Genomic DNA, 27315 nt, shown 5'->3' on the forward strand with positions numbered 1-27315 from the left:
TATCCCTCCTCCAATTTGTGTTACAGAGCGTCAAGCTTTCGATTTTTTATTTTTTTTTTATTTTCGAGCGCTTACAGAAAAATATGTTTAAAAATTTTGCGGACTTACCTGTGACCTCACTCATAGCTATCATTAGAATGATTATTGAGGTGCTTTTTCACCTTCGTGATTATTTTGTGGCGATGTGGTTAGCTCGGCGAGCTACGACGCCAGGGGTCCCTGTTCAATTCCCGACATGAGAATGGGTGTTCTTGGTGAGCGTACTTTCATCGATTTCATCATGTCATCACCAGAGATGTCCAGTCTCAGTTTCAGCCTCGGCCTCCAGGAGCCTTGCGAGGCTGAGGCCGTGTGAGGCCGATGCCCAGTTGAAGTTCGGAGGCCGACCTTGAGCTTGGATGAAGAGGCTGTGTTGGAGCTCGGAGGCTGAGATGTAGTTCAGAGGCTGAGGCCGAGATGGAGTTCGGAGACTGAGGCCGACCTTGAGCTTGGAGGCTGCGGTCCTGTGAGGCAGGAGGCCGAGTTGTACGTCGGAGGCTGAGATGTAGTTCAGAGGGTGAGGGCGACCTTGAGCTTGGTGGCTGAGACCCTGTGAGGCCAGAGGCTGAGTTGGAGGTCGGAGGCTGAGATGTAGTTCAGAGAGTGAGGCCGAGATGGAGTTCGGAGGCTGAGGCCTACCTTGATCTTGGAGGCTGAGGTCTACCTTGATCTTGGAGGCTGAGGCCCTGCGAGGTCGGAGGCTGAGTTGGAGGTCGGAGGCTGAGTTGGAGGTCGGAGGCTGAGGCCGACCTTGAGCTTGGAGGTTGAGACCCTGTGAGCCCGGAGGCCGACCTTAAACTCGGAGGCCGGCCCTCGCGAGGCCGAAGACAAATGGCCATATCTGGTCATCACCCACCCTCGTCGTCGTCACGCTTAGCCAAAGTAGACAGAAAAGCGACGCTGAATAACATTTTTTGTTAATATAAATATTTTGTGCCCCAAAGATGAACAATTATAGGTAATAAAAGAAGGTAAAGGTAGTCTTGTGCATGTGCACACATCCCATGACGCCATATGGGGTGATCTGGAGGTAGAGCTCGTCATATTCTTGATCTCGGCCATAGTTGAGATGATGTGATCAGCATCACCTTTAATCTCAGGTGCTTAATGATAAAAGGCTGGGTGGGCTAAGAGCCACGCAGAAACAGAGAAATGACTGGAAAAGATGAACAATTTTGAAAAAAATATTCATCTGATTCATTTTAATATATCTTTGAAGTTACTAATCTGCGAGAAAAAGTGGTGATAAAAAATGTGACAAAGCTACAAAAAACCTTTGTCGAGATCACAGTTTGAGGGAATTGAACGCACACTCAACCGAATGCGAATCCGTAGCTTCAACCACTCATCCGGTGTCTAGATGCTAATGAATGCAGTTCCGTTGAATACCCAAAAGGTAAACATGTGAATAATTAGTGCATAATTTACATTTATATGTGTCTTATGAATTATTTCCCGTTATTTCCAAAGAACATCCAAGATTACGCTGTCCTTCAGACACTTGCCCTCGTGAACTAAATCCGTTAAATCAGGTTTATAAGCTTCTTAATTCACTTCTATGTTTAGAATCGAGGACAACAGCCTGAAATAAGCATGTACTATCGTCCAAGATTGTAGAAGGCATAACTACAACACGGAGTCCATATTTTATATTTAAACGACTTGAACCTTTTTTTGATGTAGATTGTCGCACATGGTTGGACATTAGAAAGGAATATCATTGAACTATAAAAAGACAAGTTGAATAAACGCTAGCATCATTCAATTCACAGCCACCAGCAAGTATGTTTCGCATGAAGGTCTTGGTAGCGTTCTCGGCGCTTGCAGTGGCAATTGCAAATGGCGGAAGTGTGGGAGACAAAATGGCGTCTTCCGGAAGGCAACTCACAGACTGCTTGGCCGATGGCGATTTGACTTGCATGCAGGATAGTTTCTTCAGCGGCCTTCGCACGCTGTTGCAGAAGAAGTCCTTGGATGTGGTGAAGGGTGTGAGGGTGGAGTACACTGGTGACGAGACTACAAAGAATGAAGTTGCTAAAGCTCTTGAGAAGAAAGACTGGAAGAGCTTGCTCTCCGATGTTTTCCCGAAGCTTGTGAACAAGGTTGCTCTGAGCCTTGCACTTGGACGTAAGTATTATGCCTTGCACTTTAAACTTCTGTGAAGTTCTTGATCTGTTGAGCACAGTTTCGTCTACTCTATCCCGGAAATCTATGGAGTAAGTGAACGATTGGATTGGATTGGATTGATTTGGTGTTTAAAGTCCACTTTATGCGCAGTAAGGCTAATCGGGACTGGGCCTACAGTTTAAAGTGGGATCCGAACCACTATGTGCACAGGTAACGAACCCAGGACCCCTTCTCTGCGGAAGTAGTGACTTGAGAGGGCTGGACCAATGAATGCATAAGAGGCAGTGGCGGCGATTGGTTCCAAAACTGAGGGGGAGCAAAGACAGTTTACTTTCCCTCGTAGATAAAGTTTATCATAGTGCGGGGGCAAAAGTGGGAAAACGTGGGGGCAACTGCCCCCCTAACCCGCTCTAATCGCCGACACTGATGCACTGAAGTAAGTGCATGAAGAGGAAAATGTGGCTGCAGCTAGCAGCTGTTACCGTACTGCTTAACCCCACCCACTCGCTTTCTCCCCTTCTCTCCCGTTATACGCAGCCTTTCTCCACAGACTCCCTGGACAGAATATAACATTAGGGTGGTATTTCCGGGGGGCATGAGGGGGTATTACTCCGTCTTTTTCAACATCCCGAAACATCACACTGAGATTATATTACTTGTACTGCATTGCTTACAAGTGGGCCACCCAGGAAGGTTATATGAGAAGGGACCTTATCAGTGGCGAAGCAAAGTTTTCTGTGCACGCTTTCCCCTCAAGTAAAATATCCACGTGAAAAAGAATGAAGGATACTATAACATCGAGATGCCAGAAAGGAATACAGACGCGCAATCGTTAGATACTCCCTCTCCCCAAGCCACAACGGACAAGACATTAACTTTTACCTCAATACGATACATCCTGCCTCCCCCTATAAGATTGCCTGAATACATTAGTCACTTCTAGTATTAGTAGTCGAATGTGAATGACTTTACATTGAATCTTTTTGTGACGTATTTGGGATAAAACCCCACCCAACTCTAATTCGAAAACAGGATTGTTTACTATTCTTTCAACAACTTCCCAAAATAAAAGTTTTTGAATAAATGTAACTTCTTCTTCCTCTTGCAAGTCTGGGTAATCAAAGCCCGTCCTGCGATTACAAACATTGATCATTCTATCGCCGATATGGTCTTCCTAAATTTCTTTTTCCTTTTAGCCTGTAATTTAATAATTTTCAAGGCAAAGGGCTATCTGGCATACTCAGAACATGTTGATTCCACTTTGATATTTTTTTTAATTTCTTACACCGTTGCTTCAACCTTCCATTTATTCCGGATTTCTCTACTTCTGATATTGTCTGCTAAGGTTACTCCACTTAAAACCGACAAAAATGTCATTTCTGATTTATTGTAGTTTTATCATGTTGACGAAGAGTCAACTTAAATGCTTTAAAAAACACGTGGATATAGATGCACACGTAAATTTTAGTAATCAGATGTAGATTGCAGTACAAGGTGAAGTACAGCCGGCTGTTACTATAGTGGAACCAGGAGCAAAACAACCTGCGCAGACCCGCGACTGCTGTGCACCGTACTCCCGCGAGTAAGGGTGGGGGAGAGTGGACCATGCTTCCTTATGGCCAGAGGTGGAGGGAAGAAGGGAAAGTTGCGCGGGGACTTTTCGTCCCAAGGTTTTTTCCTTGTGGTCGATCTATACAACGTGGTTTCAGTGGCTAAGCATGTGCACTTTAGTAAGCAAAAAATACAATATATCATGCACGGAATATTTGGCCGCATGAAATAAAGAATCCTGGCTGCTTCATTGGTAGTACAGTATTTCCAATATCCTCTTCTAGATATTTATCTGAGAGATTAATATCACTCTGATTTAGTTTCCAGAAGATACCTCCGAAACATACCATATAAGTTAGTATACAAGTCTATATCCAAATATGGGGAGACAAGGTGACAAGGTATTTGGGGTGGAAGTTAATATCTTGTCCTTTGTGGCTGTAAATTTTCAATTAACGTATAGTTGGTACTCACTGTTTCTGATTGTTATGTACAGTTTCATTTTAATTGTAATAATTATGAAATTTCATGCGAAACAAATAGCTTTAAATGGCAATTTCAAGTTAAGAGGGGTAAAAATTAAAACAATAGGATTATCCAGCTCCCGAAGGAAATAAGACGCTCCTAATTTCTAACCAAATTGTCCAAGTGTATATAACGACATGATTTTGTATTTTTATAGGAATTATACCGTTATAGAAGAGCTATGATAGACAGGTATTCAGAACAACTCAAATTCTGATCCTCAAACTACTTCCTATTCGATATGTGTAAAATAATAAAATGTTTAAAATTTGAAGAAATATCACTGAAAAAAATACTAGAAAAATAGATAATATCTATGTTGAACACCTTCAGAATATGAAGCTCCACCTATTGGGTACAAAAGTGAAAAATGTTCATTTTCAGTGCACCAAGTACAGAAGTATAATATACTTTAGTGATAGTGAAGTGTGAAGTAGAGTATTTAACGGAGGACTATGAGGACTATGTGGTAAATATCCACCCAGAGAAATACTAATAAGGATAGGGCACTTGGGAAATGAAGTTTGGGATGAGACTTCGTGTAGTGGCAGCGTACCCTATAGGCATTGATATTTCAAGGTAGTAGCACGCACTAGTCAGCTATTTCCGAGAAGAAGGGCTTCAAAGTTTCGAAAGTTTACAATCAGCACGATCACAAGATCATAAGATGGCAAGTTTTTAAAGATAAAAATTATGGAAGAAATTGGAAAGAAAGATCTATCGAAAGACAATCCGATCGAGTACAAAACTAAATGATTCGTAATATTATAAATTCCTCTGGCCATCTTTATCAGCAGTGCCTGGAAGAGAATGACCATTACTTCGAACACTTAGGTAAAGGTAAAGTTCTCCGGGTTCGTTCCGCCGTGCCATGAAGACACATATGGGAGAGGGTCCAAGGTAGGTTCACACGCATTCACAATCTCGGTGACTTACGGAGACGATGCGATCAGTACCGCGCTTCGACCGCCTTTACCTCCAGGTTTGATCACAGGTAACCTTTCTATTAGAGGCTCGGCAAACAACCAGACAGGCATTGTGTGGATCACCACCTACCGGTAATCGAACGCTGGTCTCCTGTGTGACAGTCAAATACCATACCGATCTACATTTTTTTTTAAAAAAAGGTTAACGAAACATGCTCCTTTCATTACCTGATGGTGGGCCTCCCAGATGACGGAGTGTCTTAGCCTTGTAATCAAGGGGTCCCGGCTTCGATACCCGGTGAAGGCACATAGTGGTTCGGATTCCACTTTAAACTGTAGGTCCAGTCCCGATTAGCCTTACTGTGCATAAAGTGGACTTAAAACACCAATTCATCAATATCATCATCATTTCCTGATGGTAAGAGACCAGTGGGAAGGTCAAGACGAAGATGGAGGGATAACGTTGAAATGGACCTAAAGGAGTTGTGAGTTGGTGTTTTAAGTTCCCTTTATGTACAGTAAGGCTAATCGCGACTGGACTTACAGTTTAAAGTGGGATCCGAACCACTATGTGCCTCCACCGAGAATCGAACCCAGGATCCCTTGATTAAAAGGCGACTACGCTACCACTCCGCCATCGGGGAGGCCATGGACCTAAATGAAATCGGTAAGATTGGAAAAGAGTGAATAGATCTCGCTCAGGATAGGGACAGATGCAAGACCTGTGTTGCTGCAGCCATAAACCTTCGCTAGAGAATTACTTAACACCTTTCATTACAATTTGCGAACACCGTATGCACAATGTGTGTTATTATAAACATATATTGATGAATGAACTTTTCTTGTTTAACTCGTAGTGAAGATCCGTTTCCTTGACTTCTATCTGGATTGCTGGTTCTTGTAATAGCGTATGGCTGTGGTTGTGTCCTTGATTACTTCTGCAAACTGTCGCCTGAAGTTCGGTCTGAGTTGGTGGTTCGGTACAGAACCGGTGTGTTGGTCCTGAAAAGGGCCGACTTGGGGTTTTGATCATGTAAAGGGCTCTTTTGCTGTAACAATTTGAATTGTTAACTTTGTCTGTAATGTTATGTCTTTGTCTCTCTAGATTAGTCATGCTTCGATGACATTGGCGTTGAAGTTTCTTGATGTTGTACTGTCACACCTTAATATATATATTTACACACACATAATTTGCGAGATTTCGAAGTAAGAGAACCTGAGAGGGCACCTTATTATGGGGTCCTCTTATTTTGCCATGTACGTAGTTTTCAAGCCATGTATTGTTTGAAATCCATGCAATATAATTTCATAATGAGCTGGGTTCACACATTTCTAGCAAATCTAACACACGTACATTTGTGCTGCCATCTGTAATGCTTGATGGGATCTAATTCACACACTGTTTATGATCATTTTCAACTCTTCGGGGAACTTTCAAGAGCTGACTCAAAATTATCCCAGGGCATTTTCTTTCATAATTTATACTGCATTTTGGATGATTTTTTTGTCGGAGACTCGAGGAACGTTTATCAGAGTGAAAAGGCGTGTATTCTAACGTAGTTCTCCGATACGACCATTCTGTCAACACACATATACAGGCTGTTTATGTATTAATATCTTTGTATTTCCTTGCAGGTGGTCACAAGGAGAGATTGATTCTTCCCTTGCTGGCTTTCGGAGGAATGTTCGCCTTCCTGATCACCCTTGGTGTGATCGCCGCCAAATTCCTCGCTTTCAAAGCCCTCTTGGTTGGCAAAATCTCACTGGTTCTGGCAGCCATCACTGGTCTTGCAAAGGTGTTCAACCAAAACAAAGGTGTGCCAGGGGGTTACGCCCGCATCGACAACTTCGGAGGTGCAGACCATCCGATGTACAACTACATCTCCAATGCCAAGAGAAGACGCTCGTGGGTTCCCGCTTGAAGCTGAAATAATTAGGTATGTTTTCAATGGAAATTTTAATGTGAAGTCTAAACTTATAAGGTTCCTTGGTGTAGTATAATATGGCGAAGAGGTCGTCTTAGATTAAGGACTAGGTAAGTTCTAGGTAGGGATGTTACCTTTAGGAGCTTTCGTCACTGTCATCTCATCTTCAGTACTGAAGTGGTGAAAGGTTTTTCGGGATAAGAATTACATTAATTCTGGAGAAGATTTTGAAGTTTCTAGAGTGAAGGTCACTCTCATCTTCAGTAATGAAGTGAAGATGACGACTAGGTGAGTTTTGAAGGGGAATATGAGCTTTAGGGACTTACGTCACTCTGATCTTCAGGAATATGTGAAGAAGGGGTTCCTTTGGGATGACAATTAGGTGAGTTCTAGGTAGTAATGTGATCTTTAGAGAGCTTACGTTACTCCAATCCTTAGGAATGAGGTCAAGAAGAGGGTATTTCGGAGACGATTTTAAACTTTCTGGAGTGTCACCCTCATCTTCAGGAACGAAATGAGGAAGATGCTCTTTCGGGAAGTCGACTACGTAAGTTTTGAAGAAAAATGAGATATTTCAGGAGCTAACTTCAACCTCATTTTCAGGAAAGAAGTGAAGAAGTCTGCTGATATAAGGACCAGGTGTGTTCAGGTGAAGATCGAAAGCTTTTGAGAGTTGACGTAACTATCGTCTTTGGGATAGAAAAGTTGTAGGGGAAGTCACTAGAACGATAAATAATATCAAGTTCATCAATAGAAACTAGACAAAATAAGTGACGCTAGATTTAGAATGTTTTAAGTAACTCTTCAGAATTTAGCTGCAGAGCTTCTTCGTCTTATTTGACCTGTTACTCAACAATTCCATTATTGTGTGCCTGATATATTGAATTATCTTGTAATCAAGAGTCACGTGTTTTGATTCATGCTGAAGGGCCGTTTTAATCCTTCAGACCACATCTACGAACTTAGCCCGCCTATTCATTAAAATTGTCCCACACCGTGGTCGTGGGTTCGAGTCTCCTTGAGGAAGCGTAACAACTTCTCTCCTGAGATTTCAGCCTGTGAATGGGAGTGTAAGTAGAATCACCCAGTTATGGAAACCTACATCAACGACTGAGGGGTTCGTCGTGCTGACCACATGTCACCCGGTAACTGGTTCTATGATCGCCCACCTCTGCTGAGCCATGTGCAAGTGAGGCAGGCAGTCTGTAGGTAGGGCCTTGCATCAAGGGTTATTTATTTATTTTTTCACGTTCAAATTATACAATGTTTGATTCGTATTAGGTTTAGGCAATATGTTAATGGGTGCGAATAGCGTCAGTGCTAAGGCACCCAATATTATAATTTCAATCAATGATTCGATTCGTGAGTAACAGTGCAGTGTGATATTGTAATCGTGGTAGAAGGAACAGGTATGTGCTTCCATGAATGGAAGGTTGCCTTCTCCTCTCTCAACGCAGCAGCTTAACAACTCCTGCTCTGCTGCTTGCCCTTGACGTGTAGTATGCAGCAGGGATGATCGCACAGTGGTAAGCGCAACACGGAAGCTAGTTGCCCAAGTCTGGTGTAGTTATATCCGCGACAAATGAAGCTGCTAGCTTGGAAAAAGAGAATGTATAAGATATCAACCATTAGCTTATCAGCTCTGCGCGTAGTTACGTTTGAACAATTAACAAAATATAAGATTACGCCCCCCACCCCCACCTGTTCTCTCGATATCGACGCTTATGCTATTAACCCTGTGTGCTAATAGTGATTCCAATCAAAGCTAGATCTGCGTGCACAACAATGAGACAAGTTCTTAACAATTAAGTCTTGGAAAAAACAATGAATTAGTTCATCTTTCCCCTTTCATAACTACTTATAAACTTATTTAATAATTTTAATTAACATTCCATAATATTCCTACAAAACTGAAAGAAGAAGGAAAAACTGATATACTGGTTACGAATCAAGTTTTCAAATTTATATAAATTTGAGCCGAAAACTGGTTCGTCTTACGATGATGCTGGATAGAATTCTAGAAGTACAGTATTTGACTGTGAAGTTAATGTAGTAATCATTATGTAATACCTATGATTATGAAATCCTATTCAATCCACAAATATTATCGTATAATTTGCATTTGAATTTTCATAATTGATTACAAATTTATCTACGTTTATGAAGGAAAACAGCTCCATTATACAAGTAGTAGTTTTCTTAATTCTTTTAGAATAACTAAATGTACATTTCTGCCTTTCAGATATACGTTATTACTGTACTTTATAAAGTTATAAACACAAATTTGACAGAATAACCACAAAATATGACGTAGACAAAAATTCTTACGTCTTTTTAATTAATCTCTATCATTTTGAGTAAGATATAAAAAAAACAAAAGTAAAAACATATTACGTAAGTATGTGTCTGCCATCTAGTGACTCAATTTCTATCACCTCTCTACATAGCCCGTTCTGTTTAAGTTGTAAATAGAAGTGCTGAACGTTAATTAGTATTTGTTAATAATTATATTTCTTTCGTTTTGCCTCAAAATATTATAAAACAGAGACTTGATCATTTTTCAATTACATTACGTACATTTGTTTTGTTACAGTTTCAAAGTATTAAATAGGTAATTTATCACTATACAAGCGAGATATAAATGTTATCATATTTATAATGAATATTATAATATTTTCAACTTTTTCTCTGTTCCAGGTTATGTGCCAAATCAATTTTAACGAGCAGTGAATAGAAGAATAGAATTTCTAGTGCTTTTCAGAGTACTACAAGTTCAGTACAATAGAATACGCTACTAGTGCTTTCACACATGTTTTTAATTTATTACTATACTGCCTTGTAAAATTACTTCTCTGTCGTAAACAGGCATGTACAATGTCAATCAAAACCATGCAATAGTAAGTGTCGGTATTGATTCTTTGTGTGGTTATGTGATGTTATGTTACGCTACAATGTATATTACGTATTGAAGTAAATAATAAAACCTATATATTTTCTAGAAGTGTGTATCTCATTTTTACCACACAGGGTGTTTCGAAATTTCTATTACGGACTCCTGGGCTTGTAGAGAACATTGAACAGAAACTACTGTCCGAAAACGCGCTAGGTAACAAGTACAACAAAAATCAAATCAAGTGATAAGAAAGAAAATAAATAGAAAGAACAATTCATGCGTATGCAGTGTGAAAGATTCATGACATCCTTGTACAAACAAATGTTTCAAGGTTGCCTGTATGGTAGACACTCTACTCGACCCTTCGTGAGGGGCCACATGAAGAGCCTTCTTTACAATAATCCTGTAGAGTCAGAATAAGAATTGCTTCCATGAATTCTGGCCGTGGTTGAAGGTGTGTACCAGAACATACGCTGGTGGTTGACAGAATGAATGGGAATAAGACGCCATATTGGATTTTTTGCACCGGTTAGTTTCAAACCAGATATCTCAACTAAAATACACCAAATTGCACCATTTTTAAAACTATTGTACCTTTATGTTGCAGTCCGATGTTGGAATATATTTTCGAGGAATATACCTAAATAAAAGTAAATATTGAAAAGGAATTTTTTTAAAGACAGTAATTGTTGCAATGGAGTTTGAACAAAAATGGCTGATATTAGGAAGCTAATATTCCATTTCTTTTAAAGGCTAATTCAACATGACATGACGTCTGCCTCTGAGCTGGTTATTATATGTATGAAATCTGTGTAATTCTGCCGGCCATGGGTATCACAAAAATCATGTTATACGATTCGATCTTCAATTTCGTGATTTTTTCCTCAATTATAAGCATAAAATGAATCAAATTAGAACAATTTATTAAAATTTTGTTTATTCTTACTATTTAAGTAGACAATAACCTGTCTCTTATAAATCTATTGATATAGCTGTAAATACCAAATTGACTTGCAGTGCAATTGAGCTTTACGTTTAGAAGTGATCTATATATGGCTACTATAAATGATTCAGTCGATTTCAAAACACTGTATTTTCCAAAGTATTGCATATACAGCTATGAATGATACATGAACATAATCTACAAATGTTCTATATGTGCCCCTCTGGCCACACGACACACATGCAAGCGGTATTCGAGTTCCACCCACACATTTTGTAGCAATCCAGTGTCCTTAAACTGCCGATACCATCGCAAAATGCTCTGTTTACATGGTGGATCTCTTTTGTACTCTCTTCTGAATGCACGCTGCACTGCAATAACAGATGAACATCTCGCATATTCCAACACACAGAAACTCTTTTCTCGGTTTGTCGCCATTTTGTACAGGCACTCGTGTTGCCAAATGGTGTGTCACGATGCAAACTTGGTGAGTTTACAGTTATTTTAATGTATCATTCATATCTGTATGTGCAATACTTTGGAAAATACAGTGTTTTGAAATCGAATGAATCATTTATAGTAGCCCTGTATTATTATAACACTAAAAGTGCTTCTTTTTTACCTTTTAACTAAAATAATTTTCATGATAGAAAGGGTATTTTATAATATACAGAATGTAGTCTTATAGTTTCTAATAACGTTTCTTGTATTGTTGAAAACATAGCAATAGAATTCAAGCCTACTATTGACACTCCCCCACATTTTGTTTCAGGATACGCCCTTGAGCAATAACTCTTTAATAAATTAGGAAATTGAAAAATATATATTAAAAATTAACGCTTCTAGACAATGGTGATGTAGAACAATAGTATAGCAGCAAATAACGTTTTCTATTAATCATAATATTTCAAATACTGGAAAAGATTTTCTTTACACATAGAATGTGAGATAAGGGTTCAAAGTGGCCTTAAGTGTCGACGAACCCAAAACTTTTAATTCAATCAATCAATCATACATACCCCAATTTTTTTTTATTTTTAATACACCCTTGAGCAAAATATATGGCCCATATTGTTAATAAATTAATAATTTTTTAAACGTTAAACACTTCTGAACACGAGCAGAACGAAGAATAGTATGCATTTCAAGCAGGGAAATAGGGAACTTACTTACTTACCAGAAATTTAAATTCAACTTTGGATATAATGTCTACAAGCACGTTTAAACGACAATATTGTAGAATAATGCAACCCGATAATAAGCATTTGCAAAGCCTCATCATTTATAAAGCTTACACTAAACAATAAAACGTTTCGTTGCAAAGGCAAGTAGTTTATCACGTGATAAAAACAATATCGTTAACACTAATAACAATTCGGTAAAACCGCCCTTACCCCAAAAATCCCAGAGTTGCCAGGACTTTGCACAGTTTTTCCAAAGAAAACTAAAACCGTCCAGCTAAACATCTTAATATACATGTATAATACACTGGCTACTTGAAAATAAAAAATTGCCATGGTTCTTCTGATGGACACATTCAAATAATTTAAATTAGTAATGAATGTGACGGATTCGTAACCAGGAAGACAGAGACTCAACACGTCCCTGTTGGCTGTTGTCACTGACATTTTATGTTGTTGAGTTGAAACTCTATGTGGTCCTTTTTTCCCTGACCATTCTTCCGTTTCGCGATTACTAACTAACTAACTCTCTAGCCTTCTTAAACCCGAAGGTTCATGGCTGGAGCAACACAGGTCTCCATCTGTCCCCATCTTGAGCAAGATCTGTATACTCTTTTCCATCCCTACCGATATCCTTTAGTTCCATCTCAACGTTATCACTCCATCTTCAGGTCTCTTACCATCAGGTTTCCCAACAACAATCCTGTAAATAAACTCTTCTATCCTCTTCCATTCGTGCCACATGACCTGCCCACCTAAGTCTTCTTCATTTAATAATTCTAATAATATCTAGACATGAATACAAATTATGTAACCTTCTCCACTCACCTGTCTCTTCACCCCTTTTAGGTCCAAATATTTTCCTAAGGATCTTATTTTCAAATACTCTCAATTTATGTTCTTCTTTCAATGTAAGGGACCAAGTTTCGCATCCATCCCTTTCGCGATTAACTTAACTTAATTTTTAACCTGGACTATTTGTAAATTTACAATATTGTACCTCCTATACTAACAACCTTTAAACATGTTAACCTATCTACGTTATATATCCCTATTATGTGAACATACGAGAATGTATTTTTCACATTATGGTACTTGCCTTTGCATTTTATATCTTACTAACTTGTAACATGTTGCACCGGAGTGTACGTACACTACTTACCAAAAGTAGTTGCGAATGTTGGTTACTTACGTTTATGTTAACATTTCAGTAATAAATTAACTAACATCACTACAGTATCACCAACAGAAATTGTGCCGGAGAACTGGAACAATCACGATATCAACAAAACTGTATGGGTGTATACACAGTACATACATGTAAATTTTTAAAAAAGAAAACATGTTAATGTTAAGTTAACTGATCAACAAATCTAACAAAAGTATCACCCACTGTCAAGTGTCATAGCTACCGGTGCTTTCAGTAATGTATTTAATCCTCTTTACGTATAACTATTCTACTATATTACTGTATTATACACTATTATTATTATATACTATTCAGTTCTGTATTATGTATATCATGTTTACAAATCGCAATATATATTTACAATAACACACGCATTAAATGTAAAACGTAAGACAAAATGTAAACCGAAATTGTACCGGAGCACCGGAACAATCAAGGAATGAAATATAATTGTAATGTATGCATGTAAAAACCTTTTTTTCTTTCTTTGAAAATAAATATACTACTTGCAAAGTAAAATCGGGGAACCAATATTCGGAGCATAACACGTCCTGGTTTGACTTAAGGCACCAGGACCTAAGCGCATAGCCTCGAATGTATGTGGGTGGCGATGGGCTGCATCGGGGGTGCTCCCCCCTTTTATATTAACTTAACTTTGGAACCATAAATATAATTTACTGCTTATCAATACAGCAAGGACATTCATTTCTTAATTGGTTGAGGAACGAAGTTCATTTCTTTCTCGCTCTCTTCACCCCCCCCACACACACAGAGAGAGACAGAGAGAGAGAGAGAGAGAGAGAGAGAGAGAGAGAGAAAGAGAGAGCCGTTAAGATAATGCCATAGAGAAGAAAATTAAAAATAGGAGCAGAGAGATAAAGAAAAAAATGTAGAGGAAGAAGTAGATCAAGTAAAAAAAGGAATGGTAGGAAACAGATAAACAAAGAAAAAGACGAAGAAACAGGGAAAGAAAGAGCGATAGGGCAGTACAGAGAAAGAATGAAAGGAAATGCGACAAACAGAGAAACAAAAGAAGAGAGATAGGAAAACACAGAGAGAAAGAAAAATAGGAAAAGAGAAACAAACGAACAAAGAGGGAAAGGGAGACAGAGAAATCGAGATGGAGAGAAAGATAGGGAAAGCGATAAACAGGGGAACAAAGGGAAAAGAGTATAAGAAAGAGAAACAGAGAGAGAAGGAGAGAATGCTAAGAAAAGTGATAAACAGAGAGACGAAATGGAAAAATAAACATATAACAAAATAATAAAATAAATGAAAGGATAATAATGATATGAAAGAAGAGAAAAATTTGGCGGAAGAGTAAAAGAGAACAAGGAAAGAAAAAGAATGAAGGAAAGTAGAAAGAAGGAGAAAACTTGAAACACTGAAAATGAAAACATAATTTTACCAATGGAAGATATTTTGTCTCGAGCACATTATGAAGATCACAGTTTTAAACCATATTAAACAATGGTTACGTTGTTATGCTACGTGCATTATCGTAAATAATGAAGAGTGTAAATTTAAGAAAAAAACTGATAGGGTCAAAGAAGAAGAAGAAGAAGATATCTGAAATGATTGCTTTATATCAACTTTTCTCAACTTTATTCGTAATTCAATTTCAAATTCACGGCATATGGTCAATATAGAAATTTTTGTGTAAAATTGGACAATATGGCACTTTCACTACAATTCGCAAACAGTGCTTAAGAAGAAATGCACTAAATATGTATGAGTCTGAATGAATTAAATCACTTGATACCATGACTACGGTGACACGAGAAATTATATGTTATCATTTGATTATTTTAGTATCAATAACGACACGCTTGAGAAAAGCGAAAATAAATTTCTCCCAACGTAAAAGACCTGAATGGATCTAACACCAGAATCATTGCATTTAACTCAACAATAAGAAAATGTAACAATGTCGACCATGAGGCCATTTCTCGTGTTATCGTGCATGGTGATTATTTCAGTTAGCGTTGAAGGTGTGATTGTTATTGATGAACCAAACGTTGTGGAGTCTTCAAGAAGTTTAACGGATTGTTTGAGTGATAGTGATATATCGAGCATCAAACAAACAGTTTTAAAGGATTTGTACGGTTTGATTCAGAAGAAATCGTTACAGATAATGGAAGGAATTTGGATACAGTATTCCGGGAATGAAGAATCCCAATCAGCAGTAAAGAGAGCTATTGAAAATGGAGATTGGCGAACACTGTTGTTCAATGATTTTCCTAATATGGTTGAAGACACTTCTCTTGCTTTTCAAAAAGGACGTAAGCTATTTTTAATTCTTATTAAAATGATCGTTATTTTTTTGAAATATTGGTTTAAATTTTAAATTTCATGTTTAATCGTAGAGAGTTCAAAGGAAACTTTTAAAATAAAGTAGTGTTCTATTTTTAAAAAGAAATGCACTAAATATGTATGAGTCTGAATGAATTAAATCACTTGATACCATGACTACGGTGACACGAGAAGTTAATGTTCTGTAGACGTTATTATTTCATTCTTTTAGTATCAGTAACGACACGCTTGAGAAATGCGTAAAGAAATTTCTCCCAATATAAAAGACCCGAATGAAGCTAACACCAGAATCATTGCGTGTAACTCAACAATAAGAAAATGTAACAATGTCGACCATGAGGCCATTTCTTCTGTTATCGTACATGGTGTTTATTTCAGTTAACGTTGAAGGTGTGATTGTTAATGATGAACCAAACGTTGTGGAGTCTTCAAGAAGTTTAATGGATTGTTTAAGTGATAGTAACATAACGTGCATCAAACAAACAGTTTTAAAGGATTTGTACAGTTTGATTCAGAAGAAATCGTTGCAGATAATGCAAGGAATTTGGATACAGTATTCTGGAAATGAAGAATCCCAATTAGCAGTAAAGAGAGCTATTGAGGATAGTGATTGGCGGACACTGTTGTTCAACGTTTTTCCTAATGTGGTTGAAGACACTTCTCTTGCCTTTCAAGAAGGACGTAAGCTATTTTTATTTCTTATTCAAATTATCGTTATTTCTTCAAACATTCGTTTAAATTTCATCTTTTGTATAAGATGAGAAGAGATGAAATAATATTAGTTTGTTTGTAAGTAGAGTTCAAAGTAAATTTTTAAAATAAAGTAGTATTCTATTTTGTTAATTGCAATTAAGCTATCTATCGCTTCTATTTAGGAACAATTTTTAACATGATTCAATTAGGTCATTGTATGTATTTTTTATTTACAGTTCTATGTGTACAGTGATATCTATCTTTGTTCTCATGAGGCATAAAAAGATCCCGTGACAACTTCTGCCATCTGTACGACGTGATTCGAAATTGACTGGCTGGTTTCTCGCAGCATTCGGTAGAAAAATAAGTGAATATTAAACACGAAAATCGTTTGAAGAATAATAAGCATCATTACTGCTCTCGAACTGATGTCTAGTTCAGTATGCAGTTTATCAACTAGTGTTGGTTTATCTTAATATTCAAGATCTCGAGAAAAAAACAACAAAAAAAACAAAAGTTTTTATATTTCAATAAGTATCGTCATTAGTTAAATATATACATACGATTCCTTTATGTTTCCCTTAGAACCGCCTCTCTATCTGTGATAGTATTCGTCCCAGTTAGGTGTGACGTTCACTTTGTCACCTTTTGCGAGGCTCCTATCTCGGAAACGAAGCCTCAGTCGTAAAAATGGAACTCACACTTTTTGCTTGTTTTCGTGAGAGGAATCACCTCCCAAGCGTTGTAAACAACCTTTAGAAACACCCTGTATATCTTTTGCATGTTTGGTTCACTTCACTAGAACCTACGAATACCATTGCTCCATTTCTGACGTAAGCTGTGGAAACTGATTTCAAAACCTTTTCAATGTGTCTTTGTGCACCACGCAGCACATTTAATTATCTTTAATCTTTCTCAGGAGCTGATGGGAAAAAGCTTATTTTGCCAATTCTTACCGTCGTTGGATTCTACACCGTGATGACTACTCTGCTACTCATTGCAGCCAAGTTACTCGCCTTCAAAGCTCTGACATCTGGAAGCATATCTCTGTTGTTGGTAGCTGCTGGAATACTCCCGAAATTATTCAAGCAACACAATGAAGTGAATGTGCAAAACTACGGAGGATATTACAAAACACATCACCTTGATCATCCATTCTCCATACACTGACCGAAGAGGATCAGAAGTGAGTAAGATTTGCAAAACTTCATACATATGCTTAGGCATAATTCGTAACACGAATATGTTTAAAATAGTTATTAATTTTTATCACTAATTACTGTGATTAAGAAAATTAAAATTTCTGGAATACTATCTTCTACAAGTGAGAATTGTATTTACTAGTATTGATTGTGCCTACTCAACTGCTTCCTTTTACTGATTATGAATCTTCTCAATCCACACCATTGTTCACAACTTACTTTTCTGTAGTGTTCTGGCTGGGTTCGAAACTTTGCTTTCGAACTGGTGGAAATGTTCAAAACAGCACGATTCTGTCATCTATGGTTAAGAAGTTGAACTGATCGCAAGTGTGTGTTCACAGACAAATCTAATGACATGATTGATTGATTGATTGATTGAAATGTTGTTTTAAGTCTACTTTATGCACAGAAAGGCTAATCGGGATCGGACCTACATTTTAAAGTGGAATCCGAACCACTATGTGCCTCCACCGGGTATCGAACTCTAATGACACGAGTATTCCATCTAGTAATGATTTCTGGAATAAAGTTGATGGCGTTCAGCATTTCGGTATAAGGTACGAAAATGTCTCCCTTAAATTGTTCATCAGCGGAAAAGCAACTGATGTTTACTTTACAAAGGTTATTCAACCGAAGAAATAAGATGCGTTAAATGTGATATTTTAAGCATGTTAAATAGTTCGCAATAACTGATTCATATAATAAACTACATTTTGCGCTAATTCTTGTTTTAAAGCAACTACATAGTTAACAGAAATTATTAAACGTTACAACGGATAACAAACACGTATTTTTTAAAGTTTAACTTAACAAGTCAGATTTTACGCCCTTGGCACGGAGCATGTGGTATGTTCGGACGTAATAAGCGATTGAAATATTTTGAATTGTAACTGAGAGTAGAAGATTACTGTCCTTATTCAAGATGATATAATGTGATGTTAGACGTTTGTGTATTTACCTTTTGGTTTTGTTCAAAACGATGTATGTAATTATAGAGTATTATATTACGTAATGTTTTGAAAATACATGCAAAATCTTGTTTGTAATGGTAGTGATGTTTTAAATTGTTTTGAGGTAACGCTATGGCGACATCTATGATTTGTAACTGCACTTATCACCCAAATTTATTATCTTAATGGTGCGGGAAGTTCACACTAAAATCACAAAGGAAACACAATATTACCGAAGGCGAATAACTAATTTTTATCTTCAAGAAGAATTGTAAGAACAAATTCAAAACCCTTGTAACAGGGGCGGATCCAGGATCCAGTTTTGGGGTGGGCACCAATTTCCAAAAGTGTACACATAAATACTAATGAAGAATACAGTACTACTTTAAATTAAAATTTACCATGGTGAAACAAGTCTTTTATACTTTAACATTTCTTTAAGTACCAATTCCAGTCATCTGTACATGCGGTCAAGTTATTAAGAACAAATATATTTAAAAATTACATTGTAAAAAAAAACAGTAGCTATATTAAAAATATTCTATTCCTCGCGAACACAGAAACGCACAAGTTACAGAAGTGTTTTCATATCATAAACAGTCTGTTTTACTTAATTTCTTAATTCTTTTCTGCTTTATCATTAGTTTAATGTAGCACCTGAGTTCTTTTCAGTAACATGCATGATACATGATAAAGCTGCTAGTAATTTAGACACCAGTTTAACTTTTCAATCGTCAAATAATTGGAACTTACTAAAGACATTTAACTCACCCTACAAATACTGTAGCTGTAGTTATCGTGTTTCCTTGCAAATATGTCAATAACCTCCTCTGGTTTCACTTGGTAATTGTCTTTATGGATGTTCAGGAGAGCCAAACCAATCAATCGTTCATTACCCATTGTAGATCTAAGGTAGGTCTTGATTTTTCGCAGATTGGAGAATAAACGCTCAGCTGTAGCCGTTGTGACTGGAATCACACACAACAGGTGAAGCAAACTTCTAATGTTGGGATACAAAAAAAAAATTTGTACGCCTCTGCTGGATTATCTGGGGTAGATTTTTCCAATAACCAGAATTGTCTCCATAACTTGAGTTCCTCTTCCAATGCTAAAATAGACTGCACGTCATCTTCATAAAATTCAGCTGCCTCAATTATATCTTTAGCTGGATCATTTGCTTCAACAATGAATTTCGGGATTACTTTCTGTAGAGTGCTTAAGACTTCAATCTGGATCGCACCATCTGCATATAGTGTTGGGTAGGATAATGCGCTTTAAACCTTATTTCACGCCCTTTGATTCTTTCATGACGGAACAAAGAACAGGGAGAAACTTTACAAAGGATTTATGAAAGAAACATAGTCGATGTTCGAGAGGCACCAACTTTCAACGGCATACGGGGGCACCAACTTTCAACGATGTTCGGGGACACCAACTTGAAATGGTGTATGGTGGCACCAACTTTCAACAATGCACATGGGCACCAACTTCAAATGATGTTCGGCACTCAGCAATTTTTAACGATATAGGGGTGCACCACTTTTCAAAAGTGTACACATAATTAACAAGATTTTTTATTAATTTTGTAAATTACATATTACGAGTATAATTTGCTCGAGAATTTTGGGGGTGAACGTGCCATTGTGCCACCCTCTGGATCCGCCACTGCCTTGTAAACAGACTATCAAAGTGTATCCAGAGAATGGCATTCTTATGTGTGATAAAGTTGAAACATTGGTAACCATGAAACAAATACAATAACAAGACGAAAGAACCAAAACTAAGTTCGTGTTCTTCTCTTACTACCTCATAAGAGAATCGATCCGTTACCAAGAGTTTTGCAGTGTTATTGACGGCTAACCTCAAACACAACACAGAGCTTGGAGACTACACATGATATTATGTTCAAAAACTAAACAATGCAAGCATGTAAATGTAATGGTGGTAGAAGTATCAGAATCATTCAGATAACATGAACCTTTAAGGAGAATGTTGCTGTTGTTTTTTTTAACAGATCTAGAGTCAGGTCTGTCCCACATATCAAGGTATTAGAACATACCATCAACAGCAGGATATGAAGCTCACGGCTCAATACACGTGCCGTTAATTTTACATAAATATCTTGTCATTTGATTACTATTATTATTATTTGCATTTGTGAATCTTCGGTGTTTATAATTTTGATCTACTAATTGAGTGATAAAAAGATTACTAGGTTCATAATTCGCTAATATTTCTCAATTTTGTTAACAGTAAGTGTAAATGCAGCCTAAGGTAATATTTCAACTGTTAATTTTCGACCGAATGTCGAATTCGAAATATAAATCTGTTTTTATATCTTAAGAAAATGCTTATGATTTATATTGTCACACATCTTGTTAACAACAATGAGAAGATCAAATTTGTTATTTTCTTTCTTTAATGCATTCAATGAGGTTGAAGTTACAATGATTTGCGTTTAGTCTTTACTAATACGAGGTGAATCTTTGCCCTTGTAAAATTTCATTTTGGTTTTGCTGCAACGTTATAGAAGTTAAGTTTTGATATTGGGATTGTGAGGATAGACATTTGTGGTTGATTAGTTTCTGGAAAGGTCGCAAGATGCGCTGCGCGAATTACGTCATTCTATGACAAGTGAGCATCGACAAGAGGGTATATAAGTAGATGAAAAGCTCAGCCTGCACGCATTTCATCAGCGTCGGCTCTACGATAAACATCTCTAATAACTCTTGGGAATAAAGATGCATATATTCGCCATTTAAATTCACACTTCGGAGTTTATCATGATATATGACAACAGGTTAGGATTGGCCGAAACCCTTTCAGGTTAATGACGCCTGCCTATTGGACATGCATTTGTCACTTTTGACCCATATGTTCTCATTCTTATGGATACGTTATAATTCAAATTCTTCGAATTTTATTTTGGCCTTCTTCAAAATTTATTCAACATCGATGTACGTATGAACATGGGCAAGGAAGCTAACATAGAGAATGTAATGCAATGTCTTTCGTTTTAATAGACAATGTCATCATTGGCGGGTATATTTATGCAAAGCTCAGCCTACTAACGTTTTTCAATCCCAAGTAACCACCAAATCAACACAGATATGTGCAATTTCCAACCTGTCCATCTCCGATTTTCATCGAATTTTGGGAGTTGAAACTATGCATGGAACTTAGTAACTATGAAAATTTGACTCTCGTGCGTCTTGTAATGGCTTAATTATTCAAGGTCAAAGTTCGCATAAATTGCCCTTTTTGAGCCCGCTTAGCTATGCTAAATGTACTGTAACTCCACCCCTATTTTACTTAGGAAGCTCAAATAAAGTTTATTGCTGGCTAAAGATACGTTGGAAAAACCTTCGCCGCTTCATTTCTCGTGAAATTCTAGCCTGATTTGATATATCACATCACCCCATTTTCTTTGAAAAAAATTTTGTGTTGAATTCAATATGGCGGTCAACAATATGCCGGACCTGCACTTGACACACACAACTAGGGATCTCCCTGTGCCTAACCTATTTCTTTCATGACCAGGATAACTCCTTTACATTTTGTAGGGGGTGTTAAGGGACATTTGACTCGTCATAGTTCATGTAATGAGGCTTTTATCAGTCACATAGTTACACATATTATTTTGTATCTTCTGATTCCATTTCAGTCCCAGAATGATTTTTTGATATGTTTTAGAGTATGGCATGAGGGACCAAATACATTTTTTCACGATTTTTGGTGATGACATATTTTGAGATATTCAAGGTCAAAGGTTAAGTTCACGTGACGAAATTTAATTTTTATCCAAAGGTAAGCCGTTATATATCACTGGAAAGCTTGTTAAATTCCCTGTACAATAAGATTTATTTGAGCTTCCTAGGTGAAATAGGGGCGAAGTTACAGCACATTTAGTAAAGCTAAGCGGGCTCAAAAAGGACAATTTATGCAAACTTTGGCCTTGAATAATTAAGCAATTACAAGACGCACGAGACTCAAAATTTTCATAGTTACTAAGTTCCATGCATAGTTTCAACTCCCCAAATTTCATGAAAATCGGAGTTGGTCAGGTTGTGGGCTGTGTTGATTTCATATGGAATGAATGACTCATAAATCTTGCCCGTGCTGAAATCTAGTCATGATGCATTTTGTCGCAATACTGTAGGAAGGGGCACGTACGTAAGTTCTTGTTTGTTACTGATAGGTAGGCCGTAAGCTTCGTCTTCCGAGACAAAAACGACAGGGTTCTCTTCCCTGGTACGGCTTCCTCCTGGTGACACACACACACACACACACATATCTAGCAAGTTCCCGCACATCCATTCGAGATTTCTCTTACGACATGCAGCAAATTAGGGTTCTGGTTCATGGAATATAATTATCATAAATGTGATAGATATTCTGTATTTCAATTAAGGAAATTTCTGTATTGTAAATTGTAACTGAATGTTATATACGTTCGTATGTTTGGAAAATAAATCATCTTCTGGATAAAAAGGAAGTAACCTCCTAGAGGATGCAGTTACTTATTGCTTAATATAAAAGGCTGTTGATTTATTTCATGCATCGACAACACCTCCCTGAAGGTCTCACTATACCGCGTTTGTTAGAACCTGTCCCGTTTCCCGCGTTAGCGATCGCTCGACAGTTTCGGTGCCAATGAGAAACAAGGAAAAAATCGTCTGCTGGGCAGCGAGGAGCGAATGGAAGCCAGAAGAAAGGCGCTTACGTAGACACTGTTGAGACGTTGCGTATTTTAATTGGCTGCCTGGCTTTGACTTTCCCCAGCACGGAGAAAAGCCAGCGACCAGCTAGCGCGGGAACCGGGACAGGTTGTAACAAACGCGGTATAGTGTATTCACCGCCCTTACCTGAGAGGGGTCAGAGTATCCCATTTAGCCATCTGAGTTTTAGCAGAGGCAGAATAAAACATTAATTTATTGGAAGACAAAGCTAGTCTGAGATTATTATATTTGACAGCTGAGTTTGTTAAAGAAAGGAATATAGTAAAGAAGTGAAATAATATATAGGGTAAAAGAAGGGATGTTCGCCATGCTGGGAATTTCGCCGTACTTGTGGTTTTTGTAATCGTAGATAGAAACTATAGATTGGAAACACTCACTGATGCCTGTAAAAAATCAAGTAACATGTGTCTTGTTTCCACTAAAAACTACAGTGTGGTGACCGAACTAGCAAGCAAAGCAGTACAGTTTTGAATGCGCAGTTGCGTCTACACAGAAGACAAAGAAAGGTGCCGAATTTCAATACTACGTTGGAAATTATCATTTTGTGGCAGATAAGAATTATTTTTCTTCCTTTTAATTATTGATATCGTAACCTCAAACCTTAAGAATGTCGTGAAAAGATTTGCTTTGGAAAGCGTGCATGTACAAGTAAACATAAGTTGTTTTCTCTCGACTATGCATTTGCTGGTAAATTCGCCAGAGTAACAGAAAATGTGTCGAATTTCCCATCTTACAGGCGATCTTTCACACACAACTTGTTCACAATGCATATGAACATTTAGGCCTATGTTTCTTAAACATGTTTGTATTGTATCTCTTTAAGCAGTTTTGTATTGTCGTTTGTAGGTCTTTTACAATTTTTTGTCTGAGTTATTGGCAACAACTTGGTATTTCATACACTTAAACTGACGATAAAATGAAAAAGTAAGTAATATGGCGAATTTCCCAGCACGTGGCGGAAATTTCGCCATTTTTTCTTATTTTAGTATTTTTAATATTACGTCATAAGTATAAGTAACACAGTATTTATGTTATATTCCTCATAATCCACAATGACTACTTTTTGTATCGTATAAATGTTGTCCTCCTCCCCCAATTCGTTTAGAAGGAAAAAAATGAAAAGCATTTTGGTGGCGAACTTCCCTTCCTTTACCCTATATATATATATCTGTGTGTGTAAAGAAGGGGAGGTTGACAGTAGCGTCGAGACGCCAGTCGCATTCACTCAGTAGCTGCCCTGCGACCGGAGCGGTTGCGTATCGCCTAGACGTCCGAGATTGGCTTAATAATTGATTGTCATTGTTGATTTGATATCGCCGGTTGTTGTTGCCAAGAAGTTAGACTAGTGGAATTGATTACTGCTCCTTTTCCATCCACTCGTTGGTCTCGTTGCAATTTGTACCTCGTTCGCCTATCCGTTGCAAGCAAATTATTATACAAATGCAACAGTCAGTCCCAATGTGTGAAATAATCGAACTGAAGATCGACATTTGCCATAAATGTGTACTATATCAGGCAATGTAGCCTAGTTGGATTGTAATCTGCATAGACAGTTATCTGTGAACAGTGACAGAGGATTAGAGAAACATATTTTTGCTAAAATAATATGGAATTATACAATAATTTAATTAGTATGTCTGTTTTAAAGAATGTATTGCAGAGATATTATGTCTAAATTTATGATGTCCATAATCTATCTAACTTTTATATATTTAAAAATGCATGTATCTGTGTGTGTTTGTTCCGGCATAACTCTCGAACGCCTGGAGAAATTTCAACCAAACTTGGTACACGTATTACTTGTAATTTTGAAAGAAATACTGTGGGGTAAGACGACCCTAATACCCCTAGGGATGGGGGTTGGAAGGGGACATAAAATAGCATTCTGTCGCGTGGCATTTTCGTGGCATATCCTGCAAGTTATGCTTCCCGCTACACAGCACGGCGAAGTTGGTTGCCTACACAGAAAGTGCGATATTGCTATCCTGAAGTAATTTCAACCAAACTTGATGCACATATCGCTTACAATCTGGAAAGAATACTGTGGGGGTAAGACACCCCTAGCACCCTAAGGGTGGGGGTGGGAAGGGGGTGACATGTAAAAATAATCGAAAACGATCGATATTAGTGTGGAATCAATAGTTTTCGGGGTCACTAAGATGAATAGTGACACTCCCAATGCCGTTCAACTCAAAGTTCATTTTACACTATAGTTAGAATTCATTATATTCCTGTCTAATAGAAGATTAGGATAAATAAATACCCGGGCAACGCCGGACAATCAGCTAGTTGAGTTAGAAAAAAGGTCTGATATTCTTTATGCAGAAAACGTAAAGTGTTCGTCAAATTCTACAAATTGCAAAAAAATTCGTTCCCCTAATTTAGTAAAGAGCCACTTTCGCCTCTGTTATAGGACAAGAGGTTTGCATCTGGTCCCTAGTGTAATGAAATTAAACTTAATTTAATTGTAGTGGTCTAAGTTTAAAAAATTCACAGTTGACCATGTAGTGAATTCATATCTGTTAAGATATTCTTCCATGTATAGCAGTAATATATAAGATTCTGATAACAAAACTAAAGTAGATCAATAAAAAAACAATAAGCATAAGTTCTTCGATTTATATCATGAGTAAAAAATATGGAGACTATTCATTCCATTAAGCAATAAGCACCATATAATGAGTACCTACATGTACAGTGTACATATTTTACCATTTTTTGTCAAGTTCATAATTACAAGGTTACTCCAAATAGACCATTGTGTGCTACATGTATGAGATAATAATTAACAAGAGCCTGCCTAATATATTTTGTATATTTTATTCTTTCAGAGAAGAAAGGAACTGATGGATTTCCAAATTATAATTACAGAAGAAGAAAATATCAAATTAAGAGCTACACGGAAACAGAATTAAAAATAATGCTTTCGTCATGTATCCCTAAAACCAGTTTTATGTATTAATTTATTATCAACATTTAAAAATTATCTTGAAATATGTATTTTGCTAATAAATATTAATTTGTTGTACAAGCAATCGTTTTCTTAATACAGTAAAATCTCGTTAATCCGGACTAATAGGGGGGGGGGATAAGTTAACCGGTTTAACGAAAGTCCGGATTAATTTAAATAACCTAAAAGAACAGTAGAAAGTGCATTAAAACTCCGTTTATAGCAACAAAACACGTTTATTATGGTGTATTTAAAGGGCATAGGCCTAAATACACTATACAGTACAGTACAAAGTTTGCGGGAAAGAGAATTTCATCAGTGGTTGACTGCCTTTTCTTTAGGAAGTTCTCTTGTTGACTTCTAGCCACACTTAAAAAACCTGGCATTCTGCTTTTTTTTTTTGGCCTGTCCGGATTAAGCGAAGTCCGGCTGATCGGGGTCCGAATTAACGAGGTTTTACTGTAGTACTAAGATATATCGGTCGTAAAGTTTGCATCTTTTGTAATTGGGCGCGGCTTCTCTGCCACTTTTGGCTAATTGCAAAGATGAGAATGAAATTGATGATGATGAGGGACACCCATGCCCATTCCGGGATTCGAACCCAGGACCCCTGGCATTGTAATGAGCTGTACTAACCGAAGGTCTGTCGTTAGCGTGAAGGCGTGAATGTGTATCATAATTATTCATCTTCATTGTCGCTCGCGCAAAATTATTTTCTTATTGTGTTTGTTCTAAGTTTATTCCAGAGTAATTAGAAACATGGCATTAGAGTAGAAAAATGAAAAGCCATATAATTACGAGAAAGGAATTGTATTAACCAAAATGCACTAAAGTCAGTGAGTACCCTAACGATATCAGTCCTTGGAAGGAAATACCTCTAGAATTTTAATTTAACATTCTTGGAATTTCGATGAATCAGCCACGGAGAAAGAGCACCATTGACCGGAACACTGGTAGTAAGATATAACAAGATTTGGAGAGTATGCTGGGTGATGTAAGAAGTAGATTTCCTAGTTTAACTTAGGTTGACTATGTTGCGTGCGGCGATACGTTGTGCTACTTCACCAGTACTCGCTCTATGTTGACCAAAATTGTGCACTTTTGGATTGCTGAAAAATATCCATTTCTTATTACAGGCTAAATTTATTTCCATTAGACGATAATCTATG

At 37.4% G+C, this 27315-nt stretch overlaps 2 protein-coding genes across 2 annotated transcripts; both read left to right on the forward strand.

Annotated features, from left to right (window-relative positions):
• The first annotated feature begins 1809 nt into the window (after nucleotides 1-1809).
• LOC145989351 (uncharacterized) lies at nucleotides 1810-10076 on the forward strand. Its single transcript, XM_083124684.1, has 3 exons — nucleotides 1810-2166; nucleotides 6804-7105; nucleotides 9791-10076. Exons 1-2 carry the CDS (start codon nucleotides 1824-1826, stop codon nucleotides 7088-7090), a joined length of 630 nt encoding a protein of 209 aa, XP_082980810.1. The 5' UTR covers nucleotides 1810-1823; the 3' UTR covers nucleotides 7091-7105; nucleotides 9791-10076.
• Nucleotides 10077-15954: 5878 nt separating this feature from the next.
• Nucleotides 15955-26054, forward strand: LOC145989352 (uncharacterized). Its single transcript, XM_083124685.1, has 3 exons — nucleotides 15955-16293; nucleotides 17225-17491; nucleotides 26028-26054. The coding sequence occupies exons 1-2, from the start codon at nucleotides 15975-15977 to the stop codon at nucleotides 17473-17475; spliced, it is 570 nt and encodes a 189-aa protein (XP_082980811.1). The 5' UTR covers nucleotides 15955-15974; the 3' UTR covers nucleotides 17476-17491; nucleotides 26028-26054.
• Nucleotides 26055-27315: the final 1261 nt, after the last annotated feature.

The sequence above is a fragment of the Lepisma saccharinum genome, chromosome 6 (genome assembly GCF_977018435.1).
Source record: "Lepisma saccharinum chromosome 6, izLepSacc3.1, whole genome shotgun sequence".
Lineage (NCBI taxonomy): Eukaryota > Metazoa > Arthropoda > Insecta > Zygentoma > Lepismatidae > Lepisma > Lepisma saccharinum.

What these genes read in the sequence shown, in the direction of transcription:
- LOC145989352 (XM_083124685.1), top strand. Translation starts at nt 15,975, where the DNA reads ATGGTGTTTATTTCAGTTAACGTTGAAGGTGTGATTGTTAATGATGAA. An exon ending in TCTTGCCTTTCAAGAAGGAC is followed by an intron (nt 16,294 to 17,224) that starts GTAAGCTATTTT and finishes AATCTTTCTCAG; the next exon opens with GAGCTGATGGGAAAAAGCTT.
- LOC145989351 (XM_083124684.1), top strand. Translation starts at nt 1,824, where the DNA reads ATGTTTCGCATGAAGGTCTTGGTAGCGTTCTCGGCGCTTGCAGTGGCA. An exon ending in TCTGAGCCTTGCACTTGGAC is followed by an intron (nt 2,167 to 6,803) that starts GTAAGTATTATG and finishes ATTTCCTTGCAG; the next exon opens with GTGGTCACAAGGAGAGATTG.